The 24,427-nt window shown below is 42.6% G+C and overlaps 2 protein-coding genes across 2 annotated transcripts in view; both read right to left on the bottom strand.

Moving 5' to 3' along the window:
* HEBP1 (heme binding protein 1) overlaps window positions 1-24,427 on the bottom strand; it is a 163,835-nt gene that overhangs the window by 98,010 nt on the left and 41,398 nt on the right. The window contains exon 2 of the mRNA XM_069737094.1: window positions 19,060-19,198. Coding sequence (XP_069593195.1) covers window positions 19,060-19,198 — 139 coding nt within the window. The remainder of the gene's footprint in view (window positions 1-19,059; window positions 19,199-24,427) is intronic.
* On the bottom strand, window positions 3,779-5,323 carry LOC138647820 (uncharacterized). Its single transcript, XM_069737093.1, has 2 exons — window positions 4,873-5,323; window positions 3,779-4,729 (listed from the first exon to the last, which is right to left on the bottom strand). The coding sequence occupies exons 1-2, from the start codon at window positions 5,220-5,222 to the stop codon at window positions 3,844-3,846; spliced, it is 1,236 nt and encodes a 411-aa protein (XP_069593194.1). The 5' UTR covers window positions 5,223-5,323; the 3' UTR covers window positions 3,779-3,843.

The following is a 24,427-nucleotide window of genomic DNA, read 5'->3' as shown; positions in this document are numbered from 1 at the left end:
CGTTTGCATGCGTTTTTTTGACGCATGCGTTTTTTTTTGAAAGATTGGATTAACTGTAGATAAGGTTGTCTAGACACTGATAAGCCTCCCCCATAGCAGCAGGGTTATAAAAGGAAGTCTGGGGGAAGTTTCTGGTCACTTCTCATCAGACTACAAAGAAGACAAGACCCTGCCCGGACGCATTGTTGGACAAGACACAGGGCAATGTGAATATATCCTAGCCAATGCATTCATTTTCAATTTTTTGGATCTACATGTCCTAATTTCTTCTATTTTTTTCTTTCAACACGCATCAGAATGTCTTCTCCGGAGTCTTCGTCTGATGAGGAGTTCCAGCCACGTCAATCAGAAGTGGATCACGTCAGTGAGGTTAGTTTTTGGTCCTTCAGCTTGGTAAGTATTGACTGTCGCATCGACACATGAGACAATTTGTTTTTGTTTTTTTTATAGAGCACTTCAACTGAGGGACAGAGAGGTACTGAGCAGCGGAGTCAAGGGTCGGTGGGAAGACGTCAGCGGGTATGTATACCAGGCAGACTGTCCTTATTGTAATATTCTTGAATCTTCCTTTCTGTACCCTTGTTTTTCTTTTAATTTTTCTTGTATCATCCTTTTCTGAAAGTTGTCTTTCATATTCCTGCCCTTTCTCATCTTCGTGTTTTTTTTTTTCCCAATGTGGTTGAGCAAACTTAAATGATTTTCTTTCAATTTTAGGTTTCACAACGGGACGACGACCGGATTGATAATGACCTGCTGATCACTCTGGTCCAGGAGCGAGTCCCGTTGTGGGACAGCTGGGATCCACAGCACGCCGTCAATAGTGTTCTTCGTCGTTTGTGGAGTGAGGTGGCCCAAGCATTGTGGGATGGCTGGGAGAATTCCCCGCCACGGGTCCGTAATGCATTTGGTAAGTATTGCACGGCAGTGTGAAGCAACAGACCTTGGCCATGCTCTCTTGACTGTGTGTGATGAAAGAAACTTTTCGTAGTTTCTGTCATCACGCACAGTCAAGAGAGCACGGCCAAAAGTCCTTTTTCTGACCATTATATTTTATTGTTATTTCACAGTGGACAAAGTAAGAACACGTTGGCGTTCCATGAAGGACCGCTTCAACAAGGACCTGCGTGCAGAGAAGAGTGCAGCTAGTGGTTCCGGAGCAAGGCACCGGCTCTACAAATATCACCGTGTGCTGGCCTTCCTGAGACCGGTCCTTCTCATGAGAACGTAAGTATTTCTCACATGCCTCCGGTTGTATTGCATTGAGATAATCTGTCATTTTTAATTCCACAGGATGTACCGTCTTGTTATAGTTTGGTATTAATTTTCTGTTTTCTTTTTTCACAGCACACACTGCACGACTGTCGCCACAGGTTCTGGAGTGGTCCTTCAGCCGGCAGCCACGGACCCGTCCCAGCCATCCAGCAGCGCAGCAGCAGGTGGGTCTTCCACACTCACAGGAGACCAGGGGGCTGGCCCATCAGGTCTTCCCCTTTCGCAGTCCTCTTTCGCTGCACCCATTTTTGCGGGCTCATCCCGGCAGCGACAGAGGGCTTCGGATAGGTCCCTCATGCCCAAGTTTTTGCACTTGAGCTCGGTTTTACACGAAGCTATCAAGGCTTTAGGTGACAGAATGGATGTGTCCCATAATCTCTTAAATTGCCGCATCCAGGATGTCGCCAAAAGCGTTGATCAAGTGAAAGCCGACCTCCAGAAGCCAGCTCATCATTTTTTTAATCAAATCCAACAGGGCATGTCGGAACACCTTAGCCCTGATCTCCAGCTGAGTGTGATGCAGGCCTGCAATGTTGCTTTTGTGCAGGCTATGCAGCAGAGTCAGAGTCGTAATGTGGCGGCATATCCAACTGTGCCGTCACTGTCACAAGTAAACACCATTCCTACCTCTGCTGCATACCACTGCACGGCCACCTCTATTCCCTCTACAGGTGTACTCCACTACAGCGCCAACACGATGACGAGTGCTGTTGGACATCCCACTGCCACCACCGTGACAACCGCTGCTCCGGCTTGGACCTCCTCCGCTGACACCACGATGACGCAGGACCCTGGCGTGGCTTATCGGCCCGGCCCCCTCCCGATGCAGCAGGACCCATCCATGCCATATCGGACCGGCCCACCCCCGATGCAGCAGGACCGAGGCCTGGCATATCGGACCGGACCCACCCCGATGCAGCAGGACCGAGGCGTTGCTTTCCGGGCAGGACACCCCCCCATGCAGCAGGACCCAGGCCAGGCGTATAGGACGGCCCACCCCCCCATGCAGCAGGACCCAGGCATGGCATATCGCACCGGGCCCCCCATGATGAAGCAGAACCAAGCCATACCATGGCTTTATGTTCCCCCCCACCAGCAATGCAGCAGGACACTGGTATGGGCTTTGTTTCCCCCCCCCCAACGATGCACCAGGACCTTGGGAGGGTTTTATGTCCCCCCCCCAACGAGGCACCAGGATCCTGGGAGGGTTTTTGTTTCCCCCCCCCCCCAACGAGGCACCAGGACCCAGGCGGGACTTTATCTTTCCCCCCCACTACAATGGTATTGGACTCAGACATTGCCGAGCGCTCCACAATGGAGACGGACTGTGTCATTGTGGAGCCGGGTCCTGACGTGTCTCCCGCCCACACTTTACAACCTAGCCCAAGAAGACTTCCCCCAACCCGGAAAACCCAACGGAAAACAGGCAAAACGCATAAAAAACAAAAAACTTTGATTATTCCTCCCCCATCACCTACATCTGTGTCTCAACCTTCCAGTGTGTCTCAAGCCCCTCATGTTTTAAGCCCCATCCCCGAACTTCCAGACCCTTCAAGTTTTCTTGCCCATTCTCCTGCCACCTCTGCCTCCTCCACGGTGAGCCAGGCTTCAGTTCTGAATACCCCGCAGTTACGTCACTCAACCCCAAGCCGGCGTGGTACAACCCACCGCGGTACAAAAAAATTAATTTGGTTGTGTTTCCTCAATAAAAAAAAAGTTTATTTGCAACAATTATGTTTGGTTTATTGTGTCTTTGACCGCTCTCAATACACACCAATACACTTCGTCACACACTTATTCTTTTGGCCAAAACATATCTCCAGTAGTATAAAATACCAGACAACATCTATATGTGTTTCTTTAGTATACAGATATGAGTTGGCCAAAAAAATAATAGTTATTTCCATACTCTTATTTTTAACTAGTGTAGTGTCACTGTACAAAGAGAAAATGGTGGAAATCAAGTTCAGAACTCAACTGAACCGGTCAGATGTCAAAATAGACACCTGACCTGTTTAGTTGATTACTGACTTGTATATTCACCATATTCTATATAGCACATTATGTGACAATGTTTGACAAACTGATGGGACAATGGTTGGCACACGCTAACTATCTATCCTCACCTGGGCAGGTGTAAGAAATTTTGAATTCATGATCATGTATATGTTCATCATGAATTCATTATTTCTTACACTTGACTTGACGGGTATAGAGAGTGTGCCAGTCTTGACGCAATGACGTCAAGAAGATTACCAATAAATAAAATAAAATCTGGTTACATTATTATAAGTATGCGGCCCGTGTTTATATCATTCTTTGTAAACCAAAATAGGGAGTGCAACTGAGGTCAATTATGATGAAAAAATAAAAATTATTACCTCATCAACTATCACCCACTCCTGGTTTTGGATTACAAATTATGATATACATATCTACTGCCCATCTTTGGTCAACCTTTGTTTAAAGAGGAAAAAGACAGGAGACATGGTGAACACAAAAAAGTTTATTAATTAGAAAAATTTGTATCAGTATTTAATAATTGGTAAACATTAACATACAACAGGACATTTAAACAACATTGTCCTGCCATGAAACCCGTCCAATATCGGACACAAAATAGGCCGCAAATTGGTCCCGCATAAGACCAACGGCTGCAGTTGACCGCATCGGGTGATGCTGAAAATCTGGCAATGGGTGTGAAACAGGTTCATCAAGTTCAATGTGGGGTCGCTCCTTAGCCATTATATAATTGTGTAGAACCACACAGGCTTTGACCACCTCGTCCACTGTTTCCACTTTTAGATTGATGGCTGTTGCAAGAATGCGCCATTTAGCAACCAGAATGCCAAAGCTGCACTCTACGGTTCTTCTGGCCCTGGTCAGTCTGTAGTTGAATATTCTTCGAGTGTGGTCCAAGTCCCTACTAGAATATGGCTTCAGGAGATTTTCACACATCTGGAAGGCCTCATCCCCAACCATAACAAATGGCAGCGGTGGGCCTTGAGTGTTGGGGAGAGGCTGTGGAGGGGGGAAATTAAAATTGTTGCCATATACCCGACGGCCCATATCCGAGCTCTTGAAGGTCTGGGAATCATTGACACGGCCAAAAGCTCCAATGTCCACGGCGATGAAGCGACACTCCGCATCCGCTATTGCCATGAGCACTACCGAAAAATATTTTTTATAATTAAAAAACTCAGATCCGGTTCTGGCAGGTTTGACAATGCGGATGTGCTTCCCATCCACCGCCCCTAAACAGTTTGGAAAATCACACAGGTTAAAAAATGTTTTTGATATTTCCCGCCACATGTCCACGGTGGGTACGGGTATAAACTCCTCACGGAGTACATTCCATAACGCACGACAGGTGTCCACAACAATTCCGGAGAGGGTTGAGATTCCAAGGCGGTATTGGAAGTGCAGGGAAGATAAACTCTCTCCTGTGGCAAGAAATCTAGAAGAAAAAGAAACAAAAAAAAAATTTAAAATTAGCTCTTAATGGTGTGTTTAAAAAAAAAAAAAAAAAAAAAAAACACACATAGAAAACATGTCATAACAAAAAAATTGCACGGTCATTGGTTTAGTTTTGGAACGTACCGTAATGTCACTAACAGACGTTCCTCAGGTGGAATTGCTCTACGGAGCCGTGTGTCCTGTCGCCTTATGGATACTTCGACACGAGCCAGTAAATCCCGGAAAGAATCCTGAGACATTCTGGTATAATCCTGGAATTTCTCCGGGTTGGCATTCAGCTCCGCATAGAGCGTGTGATATGCTCCACGGGTTTCACGCACTTCAATGATGGGGTGCCTCCAAAACCGCCGACGCTGTCTCCTTCTCCATCTTTGGCGGTTTCGGTCTTGCTCCCAAGCAAAAACACAGGCAAGGAAAATTTGGAAGCTGAACTCCAGTTTGAAATAAAAGCTCTCCATTGAAAGATCCATCATGACACCGGAAACAGTAGAAAGCTGTGAACATTTCGGTACCCCTAGGGTCAATATATTTAGAGAAAATCACATACGCCCTCTCTATTCCCATTGGTTGTGTTTCTGGTGACCTTTTTTTTTTTTTTTTTTCTAAAATTGCTCAAAAAAAACGCAAACGCATACAAAAACGCATGTAAACGCGTGTAAACGCTGTGCTTTTTTGACGCACGCGTTAAACGCGTGCGTCAAAAAAACGCAGCGTTTACACGCGTTTACATGCGTTTTTGTACCATGCGTTTTTTTTAAAAAAACGCATGCGTTCAAAAACGCAAGTGTGAAACCAGCCTTAGCTGCAGTATCTGACCATGTGACCCTCGATCTCCATTGAGAAATCTTACTCAGGGCATGCTCAGAACAAGAAAAGCAGGACTTAGTCCCTCGCCGCTGCCCAGCACTGACTTCAATGGCAGAAGCAGGAAAAGCAGCAGTAACTCTTTGTACAGAGTGGGACTGAGCAAGACTCTGGGACTGATGTCTCTGCTGAGCAGGCTCCACTGCGGCAGGAGAAGAATGGGAGACCGCAGCAGAGATGGCCCGAGATTCCCCCTGTGCAGAGGCGGGAACTGGACCCCTAACATTACATTTGTCTGTGTTTTCACATGGCCTAGATTCATGTACATGTGCTGCTGTGTTCTTTTATATCTATATGATACAGCTTGCAGCTTGCATGTGTTCACATTGGGAGTGCTGGTTGGCTTTTTTTTCTAGATAGATAGATCTATAGATAGATAATATTTATCGATCTATGTATAGATCTATATATAGATCTATCTATCCATCTCATTACTTCTACCTATCTATAGATCTGTCTATCATTTATCTATCTCATTCCTTCTATCTATCTATCTATCTCATTCCTTCTATCTATCTATCTATCTATCTAGCTATCTATATATCTCTCTTCCCTTCTATTTATCCATAGATCTATCTACAGTGTCTAATTCTTTCTATCTATCTCATTCCTTCTGTCTCATATCTATCATCTATCTATCATCTATCTATCTATCTCATATCTATCATCTATCTATCTATTTCATTCCATCTATCTATCTCATATCTATCATCTATCTATCTCATTCCATCTATCTATCTATCTATCTATCTATCTATCTATCTATCTATCTATCTATCTATCTATCTATCTATAGAAGGAATTAGATAGATAGATAGATAGATAGATAGATAGATAGATAGATAGATAGATAGATAGATAGATAGATAGATAGATATGGGATAAAGATGAGATAGATAGATAGATAGATAGATAGATAGATAGATAGATAGATAGTTAGATAGATAGATAGATATGGGATAAAGATGAGATAGATAGATAGATAGATAGATAGATAGATAGATAGATAGATATGGGATAAAGATGAGATAGATAGATAGATAGATAGATAGATAGATAGATAGATATGGGATAGATAGATAGATAGATAGATAGATAGATAGATATGGGATAAAGATGAGATAGATAGATAGATATATATGGGATAAAGATGAGATAGATAGATAGATAGATAGATAGATAGATAGATAGATAGATAGATAGATAGATAGATAGATAGATAGATAGGGGATAAAGATGAGATAGATAGATATGGGATAGATAGATAGATAGATAGATAGATAGATATGGGATAAAGATGAGATACATAGATAGATAGATAGATAGATAGATAGATAGATAGATAGATATGGGATAAAGATGAGATACATAGATACATAGATAGATAGATAGATAGATAGATAGATAGATAGATATGGGATAAAGATGAGATAGATAGATAGATAGATAGATAGATAGATAGATAGATAGATAGATAGATAGATAGGGGATAAAGATGAGATAGATAGATATGGGATAGATAGATAGATAGATAATATATCTATTCATATATCTATCTATAGATACAGTACAGACCAAAAGTTTGGACACACCTCATTTAAAGATTTTCATGACTATGAAAATTGTACATTCACACTGAAGGAATCAAAACTATGAATTAACACATGTGGCATTATATACTTAACAAAAAAGTGTGAAACAACTGAAATTATGTCTTATATTCTAGGTTCTTCAAAGTAGCCACCTTTTGCTTTGATGACTGCTTTGCACACTCTTGGCATTCTCTTGATGAGCTTCAAGAGGTAGTGACCAGGAATGGTCTTCCAACAATCTTGAAGGAGTTCCCAGAGATGCTTAGCACTTGTTGACCCTTTTGCCTTCACTCTGCGGTCCAGCTCACCCCATACCATCTCGATTGGGTTCAGGTCTGGTGACTGTGGAGGCCAGGTCATCTGGCGTAGCACCGCATCACTCTCCTTCTTGGTCAAATAGCCCTTACACAGCCTGGAGGTGTGTTTTGGGTCATTGTCCTGTTGAAAAATAAATGATGGTCCAACTAAACGCAAATCGGATGAAATAGCATGCCACTGCAAGATGCTGTGGTAGCCATGCTGGTTCAGTATGCCTTCAATTTTGAATAAATCCCCAACAGTGTCACCAGCAAAGCACCCCCACACCATCACACCTCCTCCTCCATGCTTCACGGTGGGAACCAGGCATGTAGAGTCCATCCATTCACCTTTTCTGCATCGCACAAAGACACGGTGGTTGGAACCAAAGATCTCAAATTTGGACTCATCAGACCAAAGCACAGATTTCCTCAGGTCTAATGACCATTCCTTGTGTTCTTTAGCCCAAACAAGTCTATTCTGCTTGTTGCCTGTCCTTAGCAGTGGTTTCCTAGCAGCTATTTTGCCATGAAGGCCTGCTGCACAAAGTCTCCTTTTAACAGTTGTTGTAGAGATGTGTCTGCTACTAGAACTCTGTGTAGCATTGACCTGGTCTCTAATCTGAGATGCTGTTAACCTGCGATTTCTAAAGCTGGTGACTCGGATAAACTTATCCTCAGAAGCAGAGGTGACTCTTGGTCTTCCTTTCCTCGGTTGGTCCTCATGTGAGCCAGTTTCTTTGTAGCGCTTGATGGTTTTTGCCAGTGCACTTGGGGACACTTTCAAAGTTTTCCCAATTTTTCAGACTGACTGACCTTCATTTCTTAAAGTAAAGCTTTTTTCTTGCCATAATACAAATTCTAACAGTCTATTCAGTAGGACTATGAGCTGTGTATCCACCAGACTTCTGCACAACACAACTGATGGTCCCAACCCCAATTATAAGGCAAGAAATCCCACTTATTAAACCTGACAGGGCACACCTGTGAAATGAAAACCATTCCCGGTGACTACCTCTTGAAGCTCATCAAGAGAATGCCAAGAGTGTGCAAAGCAGTCATCAAAGCAAAAGGTGGCTACTTTGAAGAACCTAGAATATAAGACATATTTTCAGTTGTTTCACACTTTTTTTGTTAAGTATATAATTCCACATATGTTAATTCATAGTTTTGATGCCTTCAGTGTGAATGTACAATTTTCATAGTCATGAAAATACAGAAAAATCGTTAAATGAGGTGTGTCCAAACTTTTGGTCTGTACTGTATATCTATGGATAGATATAGATAGATATATGGATAGCTATAGCTATGTATCTATAGATATATCTATGTATCTATAGGTATATCTATCCATATATCTAACTATCCATATATCTATCTACATCTATCCATAGATATATAATAGCAAGGCTGATGTTTAGAAATAAACAATATTTCATTTAGTTTAATTAAAAAAAAAAAAAGGGAAAAAATGGCGTGGGCTCCCGCACAATTTTCTGCGCTAGAGGGGGAAATCCGACGTCCGGGCACCTTATATTTGTAGCCTGGGAATGGGGTAATACCCATAGCCCCTTCCCAGGCTATGAATATCAGCCCGCAGCTGTCTGAATAGCCTTTACTGGCTATTAAAATAGGGGGACCCCCCAACAAAATGATGTGGGGTCCCCTTATATTTTATAGCCAGAAATGCTGCGCAGACAGCTGCGGGCTGATATTCATAGCCTAGAAAGGGGCCATTGATATTTGCCTTACCGACTACAAATACCAGCACCCAGCTGCCCCAGAAATGGCGCATCTGTAAAATGCACTAATTCTGTCACTTTGCCCCTCTCTTCACACTCCCGTGTAGCAGTGGGATATGGGGTAATAAGGGGTTAATATCACCTTTGTATTTTAAGGTGGGTGACATTAAGCCCGGTTAATAATGGAGAGGCCTCAATAAGACACCTATCCATTACTAATCCTATAGTAGTGAAAGAGTTAAAAAAAACACACACACACATAAGAATAAAGTATTTTAATATTCTTAATTTCACCATACTTACAGCAACGCCTAATTCCTGCGATGCCCTCGATCGCCTGCAAAAAATAAAAACTAATAAACCAACCATATACTCCCTTTCTGCCGTAGTCCAATTAATAACGAGTGTCCCACGACGATCTCCCTTATAGAGTGGTCACACCAGAAGATGTGACAGCTCTATAGACCTTCAGTGACACACTGACAGGAGACAATGGCTCCTGCAGTGCATTACTGAAGAGGTTACCTTAGTTCCTTGCTCTCACTTTATGGCAATGCTGTGTGGGAATTTTCCCACGCAGCAGTGCCGCAAGTGAGAATATGAACTATACTCACAGCTGCGGAGGGATACAGTGCAGAAAGATACCTTTCGTTATTGTATCCCAGAGCCCCTGGAGAGCAGTCGCATCAGCGAATGCTGCTGCTATCCATGGGAGATCGCCATCGGACACTCGTTTTAATTGGATTACTGTGGATCAGGGAGTATATTGTTTGTTTATTATTTTAATATTTTTTACAGTTGATCGAGGGCTTCAGGATCAAGGTGATTGGTGAGTATGTACTCTGTTTTATGTACTGTATGTAGTATGTACTGTATGTACTATATGTTGTATGTACTGTATGTTGTATGTACTGTATATGTATGCATGTTTTTTTTGTTTGCTTTTTTACATTCAACACATTAGCCGGATGATGTGACTACTACTGTCCCATCATTGGCTAATGTGTCAATCACTGTCACTGTAAATAGATACAGAAAGGACAGGCTAACGGAGCGCCAGGCTGGCGGTCAGGGGAGATGTTGATTGAGAAAGGTCCGATGCAGCTCCTGCCGGGTGCCTCAGGAGAGGAATAAACTGTAAGTTGCAAAATACTCCGGTCACATGGAAGCGCACAGGACACAGATGAAAGGATTAAAAGTTTCTTTGTTTATTGAAATCCACAACGCGTTTCGACGGAACAGCTCCGTCTTCATCAGGTGGCAGTATACAGAGAGTGGGCCAGAGTGAGTATATAAAGAAGCACCAACCAATGAGATTTAAGGAGCAATTGTTCAGAACACATGATTAGGTGGGATCACATGATTAATTAAGATACAAGTCGCAACGCAGTTTAAAAACATATACAGTATATCAAAAAAGATTTAAAAAACGGATACAGCATAATAATATAAAATCAACTAAAATAAAACCAATAAAATGCATTAAAAAAAATAAAAAAAAATAATAAAAAAACAGGGCAAAAATGCAGCCATTATGTGACCTTTTCAATGATGAGATTTAACCCCTCAGGTGCCAGTGTGCCGAGTTTAAAAATCCAATAACTTTCTCTTCTTACTAAATTGGTAAAGCGATCAGGCATATCCTTTGGTATCTGATCTATGATGGTAAGCTTTAGTGAACTTAGGTTCCTATTATGTACTGTGAGGAAGTGTTTTGACAGACTATGCATTAAATACCCATTCCGGATGTTCTGACGGTGTTTATTCATCCTTGCATGCATAGCCTGTATCGTCCGCCCGACATATTGCAGCCCACAACCACATTCGATCAGATAAACTACATAACTAGAGCGGCAGTTTACATGACAGTTAATATTAAAACTGGTGCCCGTAGTATATGACCGAAATTCTTTCGCTCCATTACTGATGGAACCACAACATAAACACTTAGCTGCCCTGCAAGCAAAGCAACCCGGATTATGTTGTGTCCGGCAAGGAGATGTGGATGCACACTCACGAGTTACGTTGCTGGGAGCAACGATGTTACAAAGGGTGCGATTTTTTCTGAAGATGGTTCTAGGTTGCGCAGGAATATGTGTTGATAAAACTGGATCCCCTTTCAAGATGAACCAATATTTTTTCAAAAGGTTTCGTACGACCCCATGTGATTGATTAAAGGTAGTTATAAAACTCCATTTAGTGAAATCAGAGGGTTTAACAGACCTATTATTCTTATTTTTAATCTGCTCAATGCATTCTTTTTGTGTGAAGGCTCTGGCTCTTGTGAATGCATCAGAAACCAATTTTTTAGGGTACCCTTTACTCTTAAAACGATGTTTCAGGATATCGGCTTCTTTGAAGAAATCACTGTCTTTAGTGCAGTTCTTCCTGATCCTCCAGTACTGCCCATAAGGGATATTTAAAATCCAATTAGGGAGGTGACCACTGCTAAAATTTAGATAGCTATTTACGTCTACCCTTTTGAAATGCGTGGATGTTGAAAAGTGACCATGTGGGTCAACATGTACCAATAAATCTAGAAATTGGATTGCTGTACTAGATAAGTTGGCTGTGAATTTTAGTCCCCAAGAATTCATATTCAGGGACTGAACAAAATCCAGTGCTTCTAGTTCGGAACCCGTCCAGATAATAAAAAGATCATCAATAAAACGGCGGTAGAGGGCAATTTTGCCAACCGCCAGTGGGGACTGCGCGATGAAGACGGACTCAAATGCCCCCATGAACAAATTAGCGTAACTGAGGGCAAATCTCGTCCCCATCGCGCAGCCCCTCACCTGGCGGTAGAAAGCCCTTTCAAAAGAAAAAACGTTATTGCTAAGGACAAACATTACCGCTTTTTGTAAAAACTCAATTTGCATAGGAGGTAATTGGCCATCAGTCAGCAAAATTTGAGTTACCGCTTCAAGGCCTAAATCATGAGGGATATTTGAATAAAGGGCCTGTACATCCATGGTTAGTAAAATGCAACAGGGGACATTGGGTAGAGATAAAAGATGGTCAATTAAATGAGAGGAGTCTCTAAGATAAGAATCTAGGTCCATAACGTATTTTTGCAAGAACAGATCTACATAATGTGAGAGATTACTGGTGATGGAGTCGATACCCGAAATGATGGGCCGGCCGGGGGGATTTTTGGGGTCCTTATGAATTTTGGGTAAAAAATAAAAAAGGGGGTCTTGAATCTGGAGATGTTGAGGAATTTGAATTCCTTTTTATTCAGAATCCCAAGGGACCAAGCTTCTTTGATGAACCCAGTGTATTGGGAAAAGATTGTAGCCGAAGTGTCATTCTCCAGTTTAGCATAATATTCGGAGTCACTCAAGATTCTAATGCCCTCATTGACATACCAAGCCCTATCCATGATAACAACCCCACCCCCCTTATCTGCATTTTTTATGATTATATTATTGTTAGCTCGTAGAGATTTGAGGGCCATTTTTTCAGCGAAAATAAGATTGGAAGATTTTTTAAAAATAGGGGGGAGGGAGCGGAGCTCTTTGAAAATTAACTGCTGGAAGGTTTCAATATGGGAGCCCTTGTGATGGACGGGGTAAAATTTACTAGACTTAATTTTCGGATTAACATGTAAGAAGGTGTCAGCATCATTAGTAGAAGAGGATACCGGAGTATTGGAGAGCTGCAATATGTCGGGCGGACGATACAGGCTATGCATGCAAGGATGAATAAACACCGTCAGAACATCCGGAATGGGTATTTAATGCATAGTCTGTCAAAACACTTCCTCACAGTACATAATAGGAACCTAAGTTCACTAAAGCTTACCATCATAGATCAGATACCAAAGGATATGCCTGATCGCTTTTCCAATTTAGTAAGAAGAGAAAGTTATTGGATTTTTAAACTCGGCACACTGGCACCTGAGGGGTTAAATCTCATCATTGAAAAGGTCACATAATGGCTGCATTTTTGCCCTGGTTTTTTTATTTTTATTTTTTTTATTATTATTTTTATGCATTTTATTGGTTTTATTTTAGTTGATTTTATATTATTATGCTGTATCCGTTTTTTTAATCTTTTTTGATATACTGTATATGTTTTTAACCCCTTCCCGACCTTTGACGCCACGTAGGCGTCATGAAAGTCGGTGCCAATCCGACCCATGACGCCTATGCGGCGTCATGGAAAGATCGCGTCCCTGCAGATCGGGTGAAAGGGTTAACTCCCATTTCACCCGATCTGCAGGGACAGGGGGAGTGGTAGTTTAGCCCAGGGGGGGTGGCTTCACCCCCTCGTGGCTACGATCGCTCTGATTGGCTGTTGAAAGTGAAACTGCCAATCAGAGCGATTTGTAATATTTCACCCATTATAACGGGTGAAATATTACAATCCAGCCATGGCCGATGCTGAAATATCATCGGCCATGGCTGGAAATACTAGTGTGCCCCCACCCCACCCCTCCGATCGCCCCCCCACCCCCCCGATCTGGCCGGTACACTGCTCCGGCTCCCCTCCGTCCAGTGCTCCGCTCCCCCCCGTGCTCGTGTCCGCTCCCCCCGTGCTCCAATCACCCCCCCGTGCTCCAATCACCCCCCCTGCACTCCGATCCACCCCCCCCCGTGCTCCGTTCCACCCCCCCGTGCTCCGTTCCAGCCCCCCCGTGCTCCGTTCCACGCCCCCCGCGCTCCGTTCCACCCCTCCCGCGCTCCGATTCCCCCCCCCGTGCTCCGATCCCCCCCCCCGTGGTCCCCCCCCACCCTATCATACTTACCGATCCAGCCGTGGTCCCGTCCGTCTTCTCCCGGGCGCCGCCATCTTCCAAAATGGCGGGCGCATGCGCAGTGCGCCCGCCGAATCTGCCGGCCGGCAGATTCGCTCCAAAGTGCATTTTGATCACTGAGATATAATCTATCTCAGTGATCAAAATAAAAAAAATAATAAATGACCCCCCCCCTTTGTCACCCCCATAGGTAGGGACAATAAAAAAATAAAGAAATTTTTTTTTTTCCACTAATGTTAGAATAGGGTTAGGGGTAGGGTTAGGGTTAGGGGTAGGGTTAGGGTTAGGGTTAGGGGTAGGGTTAGGGGTAGGGGTAGGGTTAGGGTTAGGGGTAGGGTTAGGGGTAGGGTTAGGGCTAGGGTTAGGAATGTGCACACGTATTCTGGTCCTCTGCGGATTTTTCCGCTGCGGATTTGATAAATCTGCAGTGCTAAACCGCTGCGGATTTATGGCGGATTTACCGCGTTTTTTTCTGCGCATTTCACTGCGGTTTTACAATTGCGATTTTCTATTGGAGCAGTTGTAAAACCGCTGCGGAATCCGCACAAAGAAGTGACATGCTGCGGAATGTAAACCGCTGCGTTTCCGTGCAGTTTTTACCTTTAGAATTAGGCTATGTGCACACGGTGCGGATTTGGCTGCGGATCCGCAGCAGTGTTCCATCAGGTTTACAGTACCATGTAAACATATGAAAAACCAAATCCGCTGTGCCCATGGTGCGGAAAATACCGCGCGGGAACACTGCGTTGTATTTTCCGCAGCCTGTCAATTCTTTGTGCGGATTCCGCAGCGTTTTACACCTGTTCCTCAATAGGAATCCGCAGGTGAAATCCGCACAAAAAACACTGGAAATCCGCGGAAAATCCGCAGGTAAAACACAGTGCCTTTTACCCGCAGATTTTTCAAAAATGGTGCGGAAATATCTCACACGAATCCGCAACGTGGGCACATAGCCTTAGGGTTAGGGTTGGAATTAGGGTTGTGGTTAGGGTTAGGGGTGTGTTGGGGTTAGTGTTGTGGTTAGGGGTGTGTTGGGGTTAGGGTTGTGATTAGGATTATGGCTACAGTTGGGATTAGGGTTAGGGGTGTGGGGGGGTTAGTGTTGGAGTTAGAATTGAGGGGTTTCCACTGTTTAGGCACATCAGGGGTCTCCAAACGCAACATGGCGCCACCATTGATTCCAGCCAATCTCGTATTCAAAAAGTCAAATGGTGCTCCCTCACTTCCGAGCCCTGACGTGTGCCCAAACAGTGGTTTACCCCCACATATGGGGTACCAGCATACTCAGGACAAACTGCGCAACAATTACTGGGGTCCAATTTCTCCTGTTACCCTTGTGAATCTAAAAAAATGCTTGCTAAAACATAATTTTTGAGGAAAGAAAAATGATTTTTTATTTTCACGGCTCTGCGTTGTAAACGTCTGTGAAGCACTTGGGGGTTCAAAGTGCTCACCACATATCTAGATAAGTTCCTTGGGGGGTCTAGTTTCTAAAATGGGGTCACTTGTGGGGGGTCTCTACTGTTTAGGCACACCAGGGGCTCTGCAAACGCAACGTGACACCCGCAGACCATTCCATCAAAGTCTGCATTTCAAAAGTCACTACTTCCCTTCTGAGCCCCGACGTGTGCCCAAACAGTGGTTTACCCCCACATATGGGGTATCAGCGTACTCAGGAGAAACTGGACAACAACTTTTGGGGTCCAATTTCTCCTGTAACCCTTGGGAAAATAAAAAATTCTGGGCTAAATAATTATTTTTGAGGAAAGAAAACGTATTTATTATTTTCACGGCTCTGCATTATAAACTTCTATGAAGCACTTGGGGGTTCAAAGTGCTCACCACACATCTAGATAAGTTCCTTTCAGGGTCTAGTTTCCAAAATGGGGTCACTTGTGGGGGGTTTCTACTGTTTAGGCACATCAGGGGCTCTGCAAACGCAACGTGACGCCCGCAGAGCATTCCATCAAAGTCTGCATTTCAAAACGTCACTACTTCAATTCCAAGCCCCGGCATGTGCCCAAACAGTAGTTTACCCCCACATATGGGGTATCACCGTACTCAGGAGAAACTGGACAACAACTTTTGGGGTCAAATTTCTCCTGTTACCCTTGGGAAAATTAAAAAATTCTGGGCTAAATAATTATTTTTGAGGAAAGAAAACGTATTTATTATTTTCACGGCTCTGCATTATAAACTTCTATGAAGCACTTGGGGGTTCAAAGTGCTCACCACACATCTAGATAAGTTCCTTTGGGGGTCTAGTTTCCAAAATGGGGTCACTTGTGGGGGGTTTCTACTGTTAAGCCACATCAGGGGCTCTGCAAACGCAACGTGACGCCCACAGAGCATTCCATCAAAGTCTGCATTTCAAAACGTCACTACTTCACTTCCGAGCCCCGGCATGTGCCCAAACAGTGATTTACCCCCACATATGGGGTATCAGCGTACTCAGGAGAAACTGGACAACAACTTTTGGGGTCAAATTTCTCCTGTTACCCTTGGGAAAATAAAAAATTGCAGGCTAAAAGATCATTTTTGAGAAAATAATTTTTTTTTTTATTTTCATGGCTCTGCGTTATAAACTTCTGTGAAGCACTTGGGGGTTCAAAGTCCTCACCACACATCTAGATTAGTTCCTTTGGGGGTCTAGTTTCCAAAATGGTGTCATTTCTGGGGGATCTCCAATGTTTAAGCACACAGGGGCTCTCCAAACGTGACATGGTGTCCGCTAATGATTGGAGCTAATTTTCCATTTAAAAAGCCAAATGGCGTGCCATGACTTCCGAGCCCTGCCGTGCGCCCAAACAGTGGTTTACCCCCACATATGGGGTATCAGCGTACTCAGGACAAACTGGACAACAATATTTGGGGTCCAATTTCTCCCATTATCCTTGGCAAAATAGGAAATTCCAGGCTAAAAAATCATTTTTGAGGAAAGAAAAATTATTTTTTATTTTCATGGCTCTGCGTTATAAACTTCTGTGAAGCACCTGGGGGTTTAAAGTGCTCAATATGCATCTAGATAAGTTCCTTGGGGGGTCTAGTTTCCAAAATGGGGTCACTTGTGGGGGAGCTCCAATGTTTAGGCACACAGGGGGCTCTCCAAACGCGACATGGTGTCCGCTAACAATTGGAGCTAATTTTCCATTCAAAAAGTCAAATGGCGCGCCTTCCCTTCCGAGCCCTGCCGTGTGCCCAAACAGTGGTTTACCCCCACATATGAGGTATCGGCGTACTCGGGAGAAATTGCCCAACAAATTTTATGATCCATTTTATCCTACTGCCCATGTGAAAATGAAAAAATTGAGGCGAAAATAATTTTTTTGTGAAAAAAAAGTACTTTTTCATTTTTACAGATCAATTTGTGAAGCACCTGAGGGTTTAAAGTGCTCACTAGGCATCTAAATAAGTTCCTTGGGGGGTCTAGTTTCCAAAATGGGGTCACTTGTGGGGGAGCGCCAATGTTTAGGCACACAGGAGCTATCCAAACGCGACATGGTGTCCGCTAACGATGGAAATAATTTTTCATTCAAAGAGTCAAATGGCGCTCCTTCCCTTCCGAGCCTTACCATGTGCCCAAACAGTGGTTTACCCCCACATGTGAGGTATTGGTGTACTCAGGAGAAATTGCCCAACACATTTTAGGATCCATTTTATCCTGTTGCCCATGTGAAAATGAAAAAATTGAGGCTAAAAGAATTTTTTTGTGAAAAAAAAGTACTTTTTCATTTTTACGGATCAATTTGTGAAGCACCTGGGGGTTCAAAGTGCTCACTATGCATCTAGATAAGTTCCTTGGGGCGTCTAGTTTCCAAAATGGGGTCATTTGTGGGGGAGCTCCAATTTTTAGGCACACGGGGGCTCTCCAAACGTGACATGGTGTCCGCTAAAGAGTGGAGCCAATTTTTGATTCAAAAAGTCAAATGGCGCTCCTTCCCTTCCAAGCCCTGCTGTGCGCCCAAACAGTGGTTTACCCCCACATATGAGGTATCAGCGTACTCAGGACAAATTGGACAACAACTTTCGTGGTTCAGTTTCTCCTTTTACCATTGGGAAAATAAAAAAATTGTTGCTAAAAGATAATTTTTGTGACTAAAAAGTTAAATGTTCATTTTTTCCTTCCATGTTGCTTCTGCTGCTGTGAAGCACCTGAAGGGTTAATAAACTTCTTGAATGTGGTTTTGAGTACCTTGAGGGGTGCAGTTTTTAGAATGGTGTCACTTTTGGGTATTTTCAGCCATATAGACCCCTCAAACTGACTTCAAATGTGAGGTGGTCCCTAAAAAAAATGGTTTTGTAAATTTCGTTGTAAAAATGACAAATCGCTGGTCAAATTTTAACCCTTATAACTTCCTAACAAAAAAAAATTTTGTTTCCAAAATTGTGCTGATGTAAAGTAAACATGTGGGAAATGTTATTTATTAACTATTTTGTGTCACATATCTCTCTGGTTTAACAGAATAAAAATTCAAAATGTGAAAATTGCGAAATTTTCAAAATTTTCGCCAAATTTCCGTGTTTATCACAAATAAATGCAGAATTTATTGACCTAAATTTACCACTAACATGAAGCCCAATATGTCACGAAAAAACAATCTCAGAACCGCTAGGATCCGTTGAAGCGTTCCTGAGTTATTACCTCATAAAGGGACACTGGTCAGAATTGCAAAAAACGGCAAGGTCTTTAAGGTCAAAATAGGCTGGGTCTTGAAGGGGTTAAACTGCGTTGCGACTTGTATCTTAATTAATCATGTGATCCCACCTAATCATGTGTTCTGAACAATTGCTCCTTAAATCTCATTGGTTGGTGCTTCTTTATATACTCACTCTGGCCCACTCTCTGTATACTGCCACCTGATGAAGACGGAGCTGTTCCGTCGAAACGCGTTGTGGATTTCAATAAACAAAGGCAATAGGAAGCATTGCAAGATTGGGATTTGCAGAGAATCAAATAGCGGCAAATCTAATTTGAAAAAAAAATTCTCAGAACCTCTTAAACTCGAATATCAAAGGATTTGACTATTTCAAAATAGAACACTTATATTTTAAATTACCTTTCTCATTGGAGCCTCCAACATATTTTAGGAGCTTAAGAACCGATTCTTTTGTTGCTTCATCAAATGGCTTTTCAGACACCTCCACTGATGCAAACTTTCCACCATCATATGTTCTCTCTTCAAAGGTCATTCCATCCTAAAAGTAGATAAATATTAGTTTGAGTATTTTACTGTATCACAGGTGAAATATTTATATGTGAATATGGACTAGTATGTAATTGCACAAACTATATTATAACCATGTAATATGAATGAACTATGTGCCTGCAAAAATGACAAAGAATTAGGCCGGCCTCACACTAGCATGTTTTACGGACGTAAGAGAGGTGCTGAAAATACGGATTGCATACGATACAATGCTTCTGGCTTTACTACTCTGGCGGAGAAAAGTGCGCGGGAGCCCACACCAATTTTTTCCGCCATTTAACCCTTTAATTTAATAGCTAGAGCGCCAAAATTTTGCACATACATACTACTAACATTAGTAGTGTGGAATATGCAAAAAAAAAATGGGGATATGAGATGGTTTACTGTATGTAAACCATGTCTCATATCATGTTGGGTTTAGGAAGGAGATAGCAAAAGCCGGCAATTGAATTACCGGCTTTAAAGCTATCTCGCGCTGGATGAAATATATATATATATATATCTCACTGACATATATATATATATATATATATATGTATATATATATATATATATATATATATACACAGTATATATGATGTTATGATTTTTTGAGAACATGGTTCCATTGTATGTCCGTAGGTCGGTTTTGCAAGCCTGCAAGAAAATGATGCTGTGTACAGTATAATGGCCACACATGATGCTCCAAACTGTATAATGCTCCAGGCGATGCTCCATACTGTATAATGGCTACACATGTTTCATACTGTATAATGGCCACACAGTGCTCCATATTGTATAATGGCTTCACATGATGCTCCATGCTGTATAACGGCCACAGAGTTCTCCATACTGTATAATGGCCACACAGTGCTCCATACTGTATAATGGCCACACAGTGCGCCATTCTGTATAATGGTTCCACATGATGCTCAATACTGTATAATGGCCACACAAGATTCTCCATACTGTATAATGGCCACACAGTGCTCCATACTGTATAATGGCTATACAGTGCTTCATACTGAATAATGGCTCCATATGACGCTCAATACTGTTTTATGGCCACACAGTGCTCCATACTGTATAATGGCTCCACATGATGGTCAATACTGTAGAATGGCCACACAAGATTCTCCATACTGTATAATGGCCACACAGTGCTCCATACTGTGTAATGGCTCCACATGATGCTCAATACTGTATAATGGCCACACATGATGCTCCATATTGTATAATGGCCACACAATGCTCCATACTGTATAATGGCCCCACATGATGCTCTATACTGTATAATGGCCGCACGTGATGCTCAATACTGTATAATGGCCACACATGATTCTCCATACTGTATAATGGCCACACATGATGCTCAATATTGTATAATGGCCACAGTGCTCCATACTATAATGGCCACACATGAGGCTCAATACTGCACACTGGTGCCCTTACATTGACTGGTATGTACACTATATATTTTTTTTTCTTCTTTGCTGATACTAGTTACTAACATAATGTGTAGATAGTGGCATTAATCCATTGATGTGCACTTTATATGGTCACTATCTATGCTGTTACTAATGACATAATCTATTTGCACCCACCCCTGTCCTTTTTGTACGTGCTGAGGGTGGCACGGGGACTCTTCCCATCTGCTGTTTTTACCTGTGGTGATTAATAAAGGTTTTGTAATTTGCATACATTCGGACTTATGACTGCGTCTTTATGGATAGTTTGTTCTTAATGAATATGCAGTTTGTCCATTATGGTCCTATTCAGTCCCCTTACTTTTTGATGATGCTCCATACTGTATAATGGCCCCACATGATGCTCCATAATGTATAATGGCCACACAATGCTCCATATTATATAAAAGCCTCTCATGATGCTCAATACTGTATAATGGCCCCACATGATGCTCCATACTGTATAATGACCTCACATGATGCTCCATACTGTATAATGGCCTCATATGATGCTCCATACTGCATAATGGCTTCAGATGATGCTCCATACTGTATAATGGCTCCAGATGATGCTCCATACTGTATAATGGCCACACATGATGCTCCAGACTGTATAATGGCCCCACATGATGCTCCATACTGTATAATGGCCTCACATGATGCTCCATACTGTATAATGGCCCCACATGATGCTCCATACTGAATAATGGCCTCACATGATGCTCCATACTGCATAATGGCTCCAGATGATGCTCCATACTGTATAATGGCCACACATTATGCTCCATACTGTATAATGGCCTCACATGATTCTCCATACTGTATAATGGCTCCAGATGATGCTCCATACTGTATAATGGCCACACATGCTCCATTCGGTATAATGGCCCCACATGATGCTCCATACTGTATAATGGCCTCACATGATGTTCCATACTGTATAATGGCTCCACATGATTCTCCATACTGTATAATGGTCACACATGATGCTCCATACTGTATATTGACCAGACAGTTCTACATACTGAATAATGGCCCCACATGATGCTCCATACTGTATAATGACCACACAGTGCTCCATACTGTATAATGGCCACACATGATGCTCAATACTGTATAATGGCCACACAGTGCTCTATATTGTATAATGGCCCCACATGTTGCTCCATACTCTATAATGTCCACACAGTGTTCTATAATGTATAAGGGCCACACATGATGATGCCAGTATACAGTCATGGTTGTAGATGTGTCCCAGCAGCTCTGCTTACAACGCAGGCAAAGATTTCACCACCTGTCACTATCCACACTGCTGCCTTGCAGATCCTGCACATCGCACTGTAGCCCAGCTCTGCGAACTCTGCATGCACTCAGACAACACCAGTATCTACTGGCTCCACATATATATATATATATATATATATATATATATTTATATATATATATATACTGTGCCTATAACTGACAGGCTACTACTACTGGTTATAATGCCTTGTACTGTAAGGACAGCAGGGCCAGCTGCATGTATGTGTGCAGTACACAGTCACACACAGCTCAGAATGTCCTCTCTCCCTCTCTGAACCACCACCCGGAAGAAGATATGGAGGGCGTGGCCTAATACAAGGGGGCGTGTCGGCTGCTTGTACTGCTGGCTGTGCGGGAGAAGTAGAGTCTCGTGCAGGACTGCGGGGCTCAGTCTTAAAATCGGGACAGTCCCGCAGTTTGAGGGACGGTTGAGAGCTATGAGAAAATATTAAAAGGTATGGCTCTTAAGAAAGGATGAGCAAAAGAAAACAAAAGAATTAAAAATAGCTAGGACTATAATGGGTTGAACAACTTCTATTCACACTAAAAAGAAAGTTTCACAAAACTTTAGATATAAAAATAAAAAAAGAGCTTCCAAAAGAAGCAATTTTTATTAAGTATTCATTAGTGATGGGTGAGCACTAAAATGCTCAGGTGCTCGTTGCTCAGGTCGAGCAAATTGGAATGCTCTGGTGCTCGACCCGAGCAGCGAGCCCAATGTAAGTCTATGGGCAAACTGAGCATTTTTGCCACGACGTCCCCCGTGGTCCTTTTAGGGTCTGAAAATGTCTGAAATCGATGGGAACAGTGCTCAAATGACATGGAAACATCATGGGGAAGACCCCTGGAAGAATTTCTGACTCCCAGGTCACAGCTGTGAACAATGATGTCAGAGTCTTACACCACTTTTACAGGCGCACAATAAAACATACAAAAACGAAACCAAAATGGATTTTCCTGGTGGGAAATATGTTAAGGAACATCCTTTCCAGGGTAATGATTTGTATATAAAGCAAAATAAATAACCCAAAACAAAAATGTTCCTCTACCACTTCGGTTATGTTCACACGTAGCGTTTTTGATGCGTTTTTCAACTTTGCCATTGCTTTCAACCAATACAAACGCATTCACTGGAAAATGTCATTTTACATTTTACAACCTTATTTGGCCATGTTGTGTGAGACACATCATCAGACACATCCTGTTTCATTTATGAAGGAGAGACTCTGAAATTCACAAAGTCTATTTTATAGGGACAACAGTCAGTCCTCATTATTCTTAGAGAGCCATCAAAGCTATGCTTTGTTGTTCCCATTATTAAACAGTGGGTCCCTTATACTGTTTTTGCATATGCAGTGAGTGGCAGGGCTGCCCAAAATTTGGACGCACCCCAACAACCCATTCAGCAGACGTCATGGATGAACACATGCAACCAAAATTCCCAGTATTCATTTGGTACTCCCATACTGTTTCCTTATGCATTGAATGTAAGGCCTGCCCTGTATCAAAGTTACATGCACCCCAATAAGTCTTTGAACCTACATACTGGATGACCACAGGAAAACCAAGTTCACATTATTCATTTGGTACTCCCATACTGTTTGCTTATGCATTGAATGCAAGGCCTGCCCTGCACCAAAGTTACACGCACTCCAATAAGCCTTTGAACCTACATACTGGATAGCCACAGGAAAACCAAGTTCAAATTATTCATTTGGTACTCCCATACTGTTTGTTCATGCATTGAATGCAAGGCCTGCCCAGCAGCAAAGTTACACGCACCACAATAAGCCTTTGAACCTACACACTGGATGGCCACAGGAAAACCAATTTCACATTATGCATTTGGTACTCCCCTACTGTTTGCTTATGTACTGAATGCAAGGCCTGCCCTACACCAAAGTTACACGCACCCCAATAAGCCTTTGAACCCACGTACTGGATAACTACATGAAAACCAATTTCACATTATTCATTTGGTACTCCCCTACTGTTTGCTTCTGCATTGAGTGCAAGGCCTGCCCTGCACTAAAGTTACACGCACCCCAATAAGTCTTTGAACCAACGTACTGGATTGCCACATGAAAACCAAGTTCCCAGTATTCATTTGGTAATTCCATACTGTTTGCTTATGCATTGAATGCAAAGCCTGCCCTGCACCAAAGCTACACGCACCCCAATAAGCCTTTGAACCCACAAACTGGATGGCCACAGGTAAACCAAGTTCACATTATTCATTTGGTACTCCCATACTGTTTGCTTATATATTGAGTGCAAGGCCTGCCATGTCCCAATGTTACACGCACCCCAATAAGCCTTTGAACACATGTACTGGATGGCCACATGAAAACCAAGTTCACATTATTTATTTGATACTCCCATACTGTTTGTTTATGCACTGAATGCAAGACCTGCCCTGCACCAAAGTTACGCGCACCCCAATAAGCCTTTCAACACACATACTGCAT

This window comes from Ranitomeya imitator, chromosome 8 (genome assembly GCF_032444005.1).
Source record: "Ranitomeya imitator isolate aRanImi1 chromosome 8, aRanImi1.pri, whole genome shotgun sequence".
Lineage (NCBI taxonomy): Eukaryota > Metazoa > Chordata > Amphibia > Anura > Dendrobatidae > Ranitomeya > Ranitomeya imitator.
This window is presented reverse-complemented; position numbering and strand designations above follow the sequence as displayed.